We start from the raw sequence: 11,014 nt of genomic DNA on the forward strand, positions 1-11,014 counted from the left end.
TGAGGTTCTTGTGCAGGATATTAGCTGAGTGGTTTTGGTTTATCTAGGTTGGTCTTTTATAATGAGGTCAGGAAATGCAGCAAAATCTTGGATGGCTTATATGTTGTCCAGGAGGAGAGGTTCTTTTTCTCCCTAGGTATTAGAGATTCACCCTAATTCTGCTTGCAGTAGGCACTGAGGGAGGGCAGCACCTTAAAATATGAAATTTTGGAAGTACATAAAAATCCCCAAAGCAATATAGATATGTACCGACTCACTATCCAACAATATTGTTTGTAATTCTTTAAAAAAAAAAAATCCACTTATGGGTCAAACGGAAACAACATCAGAGAATAGTTTAGGTTCTAATGGAGCTTCGCAAGCTATTCATCCAAACCACGATCACCTCCAAAGTCTGGTTAGAGCCTTGGGTTGTCAGGCTTTTAACACCTCCAGTGATGGAGATTCCAGACCTCACTCACCGACTTCTCATAGCATTTGGCCACCCTTATAATGAAGACTTTTTCCTTTTCTCTAATCAAAATTACTTTGTTACAACTTCTGCACACTGTTTCTCGTCCTCTTACTGCATACCTTGGAGAAGTGTCTGGGCCCAACTTCCCTGCATTGTAGAATGTATTTGGAGACAGCATTTAGATCCTCCTCTAGTTTGATGTTCTTCAGCCTAAACAAACCCAGTCCTTTCAGGTTCTCCTCGTATGTTTTGTGCTCCAGCCCTCTGAATATTTTCATGGCCTCTCACTGGACTTGCTTCAGTCTGTTGATAGCTCTCTTACACAGATGATTTAAGTCCAGACACAATATCCCAGATGTCATTTTGCAAGTACCAAACATGAGACAATATTTTCTGCCCTTGATCTGTTGCCTCTACTAATGTACTTATGCTTGTTGTTCAAAGGCAATAGCCCTAGCTCCCGTTCACCTAGCAGGCTTCACATCTGCTAGGATCTCAGGTGCTTTCGTATAAAGCTGGTTTCTCAAGGTATACCCTGAACTATTGCAAAGGGTCTGCTTCCAGGTGCAAGGCTTTGCATTTCTCTGCCTTAGAACAGATCTTACTAGAAAAGAGCAAGGCAAAGAACACACTAAATAAATTCATCATTTCTGGTTTCCTTGGTTTGACTATTACTGGAAATGCACCTATAGAATTCCTTCTAGTTACCATTCATGTTGCTTACTCATTTCAAAACCAGACAAGTTTTGAAATGTCACATCATTTAATCACTGTTAATCCAGGCCATATTTCTGTAGTCCTCCCAAGTAGCCCATCCTAACTTTCAATTTAAGTAGACTTCTTGTTATTTGAGCTCAGACAGGATTTCCCTGTGCGTCCAAATCAGCCTCCTGCTTTGTCTGCTCAGCTTCCTGGCACACCCAAACAGACTACTGTGCTATAAGGATGTCATTCCTGAAGACCAGCCACCTCAACTGGGCTGTTTTACCTTTTAGGAAAGCTTCATCTGGAACCCAGCCTACAAACCTGCCTGCCTGTTCTCACTGCAGAGTCTATTCACCCATCACAAGCACCCCAGGCTAGTCCCACCTATCTCTGTGATCTCGGTGAAGTCATAGCACTGCAGCTGTGCCCATGTCTTCTACCTGTTTCCCACACTATTTGCATCTGTGTCTAGGCACTTGAGATGGGTCCCTAGTTGTACCACTTGCTGGTGGGATTATTTTTCCATAGGGTTGTTTTTTTCCTAGTTCTCACTTTGACTCCAGCTTTAAGCTAACATTACTTGAAGCCATTCTCTCAGAGTCATCAAATCTCTTGCCTAAGATGTCACCCATTATTTAATCTTAAATCCCATCTCTCCCCAGCTTCCATCCATCCTCAGAGATGATCCAGTGGCTGTAAAAGCCTAAGCCCTGCCTATCTGACTGCACCAACTGTTCAGCCAGGTGTTGGCCTACAGGAGGCATCTGCTTCTAACCAAGACTTTCCCCTTGACTGCAGCATCCAGAATTTTAAATGATCTTTTATTTCTGGGAGAAAAAGCTTTCAGAATGGCATTCCAGTGTGAATTTATCTAATCAAGGATGAGTGGCTTAAGTAAAGTAGATATTGCTGACATTTTATGTACTTTCACTTAATTCTCATAATTCAGTTGAGCGAAAGCAATAAATTTACACAGAGTAACAGTATTCTTTAATGACAACTCTTTTTAAAAAGCAGTTTAGTAAGGCAGTTGATTTTATTTTTACAAAAGAATTTATGGTTATAAACTGTTTGAAGTCTCACAAGAACTTCCTGAAATCTCTCTGATTAAAGTTTTAGAAGGTTATAGTTTTGAATTCACTTTGGAATAAGGATACAACTTCCTTCCCTCTAAAATTCTTGGCCTTTTTAGGACCACTAATCATCAAACATAGTATTTAGCTTATTAAAACAATTATAACTTATAAGCTGATAACTAAGTTTCAGAAAGGAAACACTTAATTGTGCAGCTATGTAATTTCATGCATACTTTTAGGCTGCTTCTACCTCTTAAAAAAAAAAAAAGGTAGGCTCATTAAAAATAAAAAGAACAAAAAAGTGACATTAAAGATTTTGCTTCTCATAATAATGGGAACAGTAGATTAGATCATTAATAAGGAAGAAAATGTTTTAAATATTGTGGCTGAAGAAGTGAGTGGCCCAAACCAAAGCAGCCCTTGCTAGTAAGTTAATTTTTCTGGTTTAAGTAGATTTATTTCAACAACAGAAAATTCTCCTCTTCCAACAGTGCCATCTTCCTTACCAGGTCTCCTTTCCATCACCTCTGTGGACCAGAATTCCTTCCCTGCTTTCACAACTCCCTTCCCTTCATCAGTCTTCAGTATTGCCACAGTCTCCCTTTCTTCCTCTGCCTGTTCACCCTGTTTTCCAGATACTTGTCCCTCTAACCATGCTCTGGTGTCTCCACAGGAGGAGTAATCCCCTTCTTTTCAAAAAAATCTATTCTATGTGAAAGAACTAATATGCAGAATGCTCTTTGAACTATTTCAATGCCAAATAATAAGCAGAATAATAAGTACTAATATAATAGATATATATATAAAAAGTCCTTAATCCTATCAATATATCTAAGAGGAAGGAAGAATATCTCCCTTATCTTGTGTGCTGGGTTAGCATAGGCTGGTTGCCAGATGCCCACCCACACAGCTATACTCTCACTCATCCTCTTCAACAGGGAAGAAGGAGTAAATAAGATAAAGAGGCTTTTGGGTCCAGATAAGAATAGCTGGCTAGAAATAGGCAGAAATGCCTGGAACCAGCTGTGTCCAGTATTGGGCACCCCCTGGCCTCTTCTCACAGAGGGCATTCCCGTGCCTGCCACCCGCTGTCAAAACCTTTCCAGTGACATCCAATACACTTCAATAAAGCCATATGCAAAAATTAATTCATTAAAATCTGTCAGAAAGTATTTAAAACTACAGTCAAAAAATTCATATCTAGTGCTTAGCTTAGATGCTACAGACTACGTGGCACGGTTGAGGTTTTGTGTCAGTGAGCCAAGTGGATTTAGTCTCTGAGTGACACTTTGGGATAGACAGAAAGTCTTTGCAGTAAGTCTTCAAACATTTATCCTTTACTGAGGTGGCTTCAAAACCACAGCTGTGAGCTCTGAGTTGGTCTATGCAAAATGAGGGTTTCTGGAAACGTACTCCTAATAGATAGCAAAAATTTCAAAAGCATGGACTTCCACTCACAAGAGAAGTGGAACAGTATGCTAAAATTCACATTTACAAACCTGATCAATATCAGTTGTTGAACACTCTTTACCTTCATACAGCAGCTATGCAATACTCTTCTGCTGACCACTTGCCTGACAAAATGATATCATTAACAGGCAGCCCAGCAGCCAAACCCCTCACTCTACTCCCACATCACACACTAGAGATCCAAAGCACCAGACAACCAGAGGGAGGAACAAGTCAATGCACTCACCCCCTGCATAGAATGCAAAGAAGGGAGCAAGCTGGCCAAGGAACCAAGCCATGGGAGGTGGAATCAGCCAGACAATCAGTCCAATTATGTAGAATTTTCGCAGAGAGAGACTCATGACCTAATTCTGCCATCCTGGAAACTCCACTTGCCATGAAGAATCAGAGAGCCCTTTCAGTAGCCAGAACCTTCACACAACACGCCCACCACATAAGCAAACATCCCAACCCCACTACAAGAAGACTCGATTTTTATATAATTGGCTACGTGCCCTCCTCCAAGTTAATGTGGAAGCACCTGGTGCACCTGGTGATGATCTCCTCATCAGTTCCCACCCAAGGCTGGCCAGACCCTGGGTGAAAAGCAATCAGGAGAGTCTTTCTTGCCTGGTTGTGGACATCATCCATATGCCAACCCTCATTCAGGGCTAGGGGTTTAACTCCAGCACTTCAGGTACCAACATAAGCAGAAAACTTGATTAAAAAGCAAATGACATTTTCTTGAAATCTGCCAGTTATCTGTCCAAGGTAATTTATTAAAATTAAGTAATAACTTCATGAAGGCTAGTGTGAAGGGAATGGTGTAACCCAAAGATCTAAAGGAAAGTAAAAACTGCACACTTTAATATCTTACCTCCAGCAGCTTTTGGAACTCAGTATTTGTTTTTAAATAAACACAGAGAGCCATAATGAGTGAGGGAAAAGCTGTAATGAGGGACCTCTGATAGGTTAATTTCACTCCTTTGGACAAGGCTCCTCTCTGTTTTGATTGCTGTGGTGCATCATAGGGCTAATAACAATCAGATAGACCATGCGAGCCATAGCCTGGCTGCAAAGTTCATCCCATAATAAGAAATTGGGTCATGACAGACCTGAACTGCAGCTCCAGTGAGCTGCCAGGGCAAGCTGAGTAGGTGCAGATTATTGATAAAACAACCCAAAGTATATAGGAACTTCCTTTCAGCCTGGGAGAGCAACAGCTTTACTGTTCTACTCAGTTTTGGAGTAACTATCATATAGTGACACTGACCTTGCTTGTAGAAGGGACATTATGATTTTCATGAGGAAATGAAGGAATAAGCTTGTCAGAATATTTTGCTTAATGCTGACTTTCAAATAAACACAAAGAAGAATGGAGTTAAGGCATTAATCTCATGGATGTTATTATATTTACCTATACTTCTACAAAATACTAATAAACTATCTGTATATTAAAAAATCTAAAGAAAACAAACAAACCACCAAAGTTCCCACCCCTAATTAAAAAAAAGGGAAAAAAAAAAAATTAAACAAAGTCAGCAGAGTATTCAATGAAATAATTTTACTGATCTTTATTTTAATGTTTTTAAAGAACCAGACTTTGAGATGCCATAGAGTTTTAGTTTTAGCGTTTATTTTATAGTTAAAAAAAGGACAAAACCCTAAATTTGCTGAACTAGTCAATGCCTGAGATAAATTCAGATGTGACTTGAAAAAGTCAGCAGTAAATGAGGCTCTTACATTTTCTCTTTGAAGCAATGCAATGAGAAGGGAATAAACCATACAGCCATTGTTGTTTGCGTGGCAACGACAGATCTGACTCTGCAGCAGCCAAAACAAGTTCTTAAAACTGTGCATTGCTAGGAGTAATGAGAACTGAAAAACGCAAACCATTGACTATTCCCATGCAACTGTGCTGTTCCCATTGTCTGTCTTTCAGCGACTCTGCCTCGTCAGCCCAAACTGTTGGCTTCAGTATCTGTTTTCCCAGTGTGATGTAGGACATTAGCTGTTGATTCTAGTGAAACCAAAATGAGATGACAAGAAGGACGTTAAAGTGATCTTTTAATTTCATCTCCAAAGACGAGAAGTAAACCCAGCATGCTCATGCATGGCTTCCTGTTGGGATGTTGTTGTGCTGAAAGTCATCAGACAAATTAAGACGGAATCTGTTTTAGTGGGGTGCAGGGTCCTATCTGCTATTCCAGGAAAACATTTTGGCTTGCTGTTTGTAAATTAAAGCAGCTCCAGCCAGTAAGAAGAAAGCTTGCAAGCTTACAGAAATCTTCATAATGAAATAGGGAGCTGGTACAGAGTTATACACCCTTAGATACATAGAAAGCAGCTCAATGATCACATAGCGTGAAGGAAAATCATCTCGGCTACATAGGATTTCGAGATGTTAATCTGAAGACAATTACAAGCTCTTTGTCAGGTTTCCTTGACAGATATAGAGACAGCAAATATATGAACCCAATGTTCCTCTTGTGCCTATGAGTTTATAAGGAAACTTTCTGTTGTGATTTTGCATTATTAAAAGGCAATTTATATTTGTCTGACAGAAAATGCTATCAACTGACTTTGGTGCCTTGATCTGCTGCTAAAACTAGCTTTATTTTTATCTTTCTGACAAAAAATAAAGCAGTTGTATTGATTGTGTGCGGTCTCTCTTTGTGTTATAATAAGTTATTTTAATGTTGCAGATCTTCCAACTATTGGCTCAACCGCATCCAGTCCTTTCTCTACTGCAACGAAAATGGCCTCCTGGGAAGCTTCTCTGAAGAGACTCACACGTGCACCTGCCCTAACGACCAGGTCGCCTGCCATGGGTTCCTCCCCTGCACGGTCGGGGACGGCTCTGCCTGCCTGAGCTGTGCTCCTGACAACCGCACCCGCTGCGGGAGCTGCAATGCCGGCTACATGCTGAGCCAAGGCCTTTGCAAGCCTGAAGTGGCCGAATCGACAGAGCACTACATCGGGTTCGAGACGGATCTTCAGGACCTGGAAATGAAGTATTTATTGCAGAAGACAGACCGGAGGATTGAGGTCCATGCCATTTTCATTAGCAATGACATGCGCCTCAACAGCTGGTTTGATCCTTCTTGGCGCAAGCGGATGCTCCTTACTCTTAAGAGTAATAAGTACAAGTCTAGCCTGGTCCATATGATATTGGGCCTCTCTCTTCAAATTTGCCTAACTAAAAACAGCACCTTAGAACCCGTTCTTGCTGTTTACGTCAACCCGTTTGGGGGCAGCCACTCTGAGAGCTGGTTTATGCCTGTGAATGAAAATAATTTCCCAGACTGGGAGCGGACTAAGCTGGACTTACCCCTTCAGTGTTATAACTGGACGCTGACTCTGGGCAACAAGTGGAAGACGTTTTTTGAAACCGTACACATCTATCTGAGGAGTCGAATAAAGTCAAACGGCCCAAATGGCAACGAGAGCATCTACTATGAACCCCTGGAATTTATCGATCCCTCCAGAAACCTGGGCTACATGAAAATCAACAACATCCAAGTGTTTGGCTACAGCATGCACTTCGACCCAGAAGCAATTCGAGACTTGATTTTGCAGCTGGACTACCCCTACACTCAGGGATCACAGGACTCAGCACTTTTACAGTTGTTAGAGATACGGGATCGTGTAAATAAACTCTCTCCACCTGGTCAACGTCGTCTAGACCTCTTCTCTTGCTTGCTCCGTCATAGACTCAAACTGTCTACCAGTGAAGTGGTGAGGATTCAATCTGCTTTGCAGGCCTATAATGCCAAATTGCCAAACACAGTGGATTATGACACAACCAAATTATGTAGTTAACCATAAATGTGAAGCACAACACAAAACCTTGAAGGAGTTTTTACAGTGCTTTTGTGGAACAGTTTATGTTTGGAAGAGTAAATTTAAATTGTCTTTTCAATATCTGTCTTATATCAGTCAATACTGTTGGATGGCAATTTACACACATGAACTTGCTGACAATGAATATATTATACCTGCAGTTTTTGGTTTATGAATGAAATAAATACTGACACCAGTCTAGAAGACATTCTACTTTTTACAATAAATTTCATTTGTAATTTTATATGTTCCGTGGCAATGCTTTTGTGCATTACATTCTCTAGAGGGAACATAGAAGGATATCAATAAAATTTTGTAGCTGAACAGTTATTAAAAAGAAATGCTGTGGGATTCTTTTTTCTTACACAAAAGTAGTAACCTTGATACACTTTTGTGTGTGTTCAACACAGGAAGTGTAGTCAAGAGAAGGGAGTGACTCAAGGTTTTAACAGCAACTGTAGAAAATTCAAAGCCATAGAATATTTTGTTCTTAGGATGTGGATCTAAACGTTCATGCTGAGCTGAAGTGACAACTCTAGTGATGCTTTACTTGCTACACCCGAGACTTTCCTAAGGCATGCCCTTTTCAAGGTGCTTAACATGACATACAGACTCCCAGAGTGGTAATATTGAGTGTCTTAGGATGGACAGGAGGTTAGTACTGTGAGACGCATAGCAATGAGTGGTTGCATTAGCTCCACAGGAGACAGGTGAGAGGATGTCTTTACAACTGGTGTTACTCATGTTTCACAGAAACAGCCTTTTCCAACAAAATGTTCTTTGAAAGTCTCTCTAATCCTTTCCTTTGCATATTTATAGAAAGAATTAAGCATATGTATACATTACCTCTTCCCAAATACACACACTATAATATTTATTTAGAATTATCTGGTTTGAACTATTTACCTAAATAACATCCATGCTGATTAGATTCAAACTAATTTTAAAAATCTCCCTGATAATGAAACTATTTGGTATATGGATATTTTTTTTCATTGGTACAGATAATGTCCTTTCAGAGCAATATTTTTCAGGTTCAAGACCCTTCTACAGATACATGACAGCTACTGAAATTGAGTTTATAAAGCTGAAAGTGCAAATAAATATGTCATTATTGATTAATGAATTTAATTAAAGGTTCATGACTGTGGATCAGAATTAGCTTCTTTGGTAGTTTACAAATTCCAGCAGGAAAAAAAACCCAAACATCTAAGATGGCAGAACTTGGGACACTCTAGAGGGGTTTTCTGCTTCTTGCAAGATAATAGAGCAAATGACTGGGCTGTCAGAAGTCCTTGCTAGTAAATACAGGGTGAAGTGAAGGAAATTGATTCAAAGACGTTTAGTGACACCTCCTTGCATTAAGTCTGAATCTGTGACATTGATGTAATAGCCAATTCGTTTTTAAAAATGGGAAACAACATATAAACCCACAACTTTATGTACAAACACAGAAAGAAAAAAAAAAAACATTTAATCCAATTACATTTTCATTCAGCTAGACTTTAATTAATTGCAATTAAATTCAGTTGTATTATTTTCAGTTTACTTACAATATAATTTAATTCTGAATTGTAGCCTAATCTGAATTTAAGGGACACTCATTTCTAGCTAGACCACAGCAGCACAAAATGTGCAATGCTTCATAAATATGTGTTATTTAAGTAAAACACAAGGCCAGAAACACTTCAGAAAGCCTACTGCCAAGGAAAATGTTCTTTTCTGTAGTGATTCCTGCCTCTCCTGATTTCATCAAATATTTATAGGGCTTACTATTTCACCACCACACAGTCAGATAATTCATCAGACCTTCTATACTAGGAAGCCCCCCCAAACTGAAATTGGCCTTTTTTAACTTGTCATCAACATCTGAACAAATTGCTGTTTGTTTTCTACTTACAGCTTTATTTTGCTTTTAAATAATGTATCTCAGCCTCTGTTCTACGTGTCAAAATTCTGGCTTCCTCTTGCATTGGTCAGACCTTCTCAGTTAGGATTCTCACTATTTCTGTTCTCATCTCCAAGACTTTCCTTTGCTATGTCTTTGGCAACTAAAATAAATGGTAGAATTAGATAGTTTGATTTTACCCCTCAGTACCTTATCTAGTCTTTTTAAATAAACAAAAGACTATAACATTATAAAATTAACAAAAAGCAAGAAAAATCCTCTTCTCTTCACAGAAAGTAAAAGTTACAACGTAAATATGGGGCAGTGGTAAATAAAACATTTGCTTCTGTTATCCCTTCACTAGGGAAAAATACTAATATGTCATGGTAAATGATCTGTGGGTTTTGTTTTTCCCCTCTCTTTCATGCTCCTTCCTAAAAATAGTTCCTCAATTATGATTTTTTTGTTTTTTGCTTTTTTTTTTTTTTTACAATACCTTTCTCTGCCAAGGTGGAAAGTTCTTTGCTGTAGCCAAATAGGTACAATATAGAATGTACAGACAAGAGGAAGCCAAAAGAGGTTTCGGTGAGCCATCATTTAATTATTATATAACACGTTAAGTGTATTTGACTGGACAAGTAGAAAACTCCTGTCATTACTGTATCGTTGTGCCAAATTAAAAGTATGCTACAACTTTCTTAGCCTACTAGTCATGGACTAGTTTTGGATTTGGAAAATTGTGGGATCTTGGAATAGTGAGGATTTCTGTTTTGCAAAAACCAGATGCCATAAATATAAAAGGAAAAAAATAAAGTGAATAGGAGGAAAAAAAGTCATAGGATTTATCTGTTTCTCAGGTTACAAATAGGAGCCAATGATTTTTCCCTTTTGACGCATTTCCAACTGAAATCTTTCTATGTTCTCAAAAAGAACTTCAGGGTATGTAAAAAAAAGAGACATCTGGATAAGTGAAAACAGTTGAAGACTTGATCCATAAGAAAATTTTGTAAAATATGTGAACAGAATTGTGGGGAAGAAAGATCTGTGGCTACATGCATGTAAGTTCATTTCCATCTGGACACTGCAGATAATATTCAGCGTATGCTGTACATCAGACCCTGACTCTGTGTTTTTTTGCTGTCCCTTTCCCTTTGCATTCAACATTCCTGTTATGACCTGACATTATAAACTGAAAAAAAAACAAAACAAAAACCAAGGAGATTATAGTAATATATAGAACTGTACCATGGCAACCTAAAATATTATTCAGAGCAACGTTTAGTGACTACAGTTCCAATTACAACATAGTAACTTTCCTGCTTAAGTGAAGGCATCTCTTATCTGATACAAAACTCTTACACTATTTCCCAAGAAAATAGAATTTATTCTGAAGGCTGGGAGCCAAACTAATGCCTGGAAGATCTATTGTAGGAACAAACTGTAATAAGGATGGGCTACCTTATCACTGCCTAGAAACCAGAATTAGGTTTGCCAGAGTGATCTAAACCTCTGGGTGACACAATTCAGAATACAGAAGTTGAATTGAATAATATAAAAAATATTGTGAAGGTGAATAAATTTTAATTTCTCTCATTTCTT

The 11,014-nt window shown here is 38.8% G+C and overlaps 1 protein-coding gene across 1 annotated transcript; it reads left to right on the top strand.

Moving 5' to 3' along the window:
* The first annotated feature begins 304 nt into the window (after positions 1–304).
* Positions 305–7,857, top strand: LOC103780938 (BMP/retinoic acid-inducible neural-specific protein 3-like). Its single transcript, XM_008948642.1, has 4 exons — positions 305–397; positions 2,814–2,896; positions 5,627–5,683; positions 6,390–7,857. The coding sequence occupies exons 1-4, from the start codon at positions 305–307 to the stop codon at positions 7,504–7,506; spliced, it is 1,350 nt and encodes a 449-aa protein (XP_008946890.1). The 3' UTR covers positions 7,507–7,857.
* Positions 7,858–11,014: the final 3,157 nt, after the last annotated feature.

Source organism: Merops nubicus, unplaced genomic scaffold (genome assembly GCF_000691845.1).
Source record: "Merops nubicus isolate BGI_N331 unplaced genomic scaffold, ASM69184v1 scaffold16181, whole genome shotgun sequence".
In the NCBI taxonomy this organism is placed as follows: Eukaryota; Metazoa; Chordata; class Aves; order Coraciiformes; family Meropidae; genus Merops; species Merops nubicus.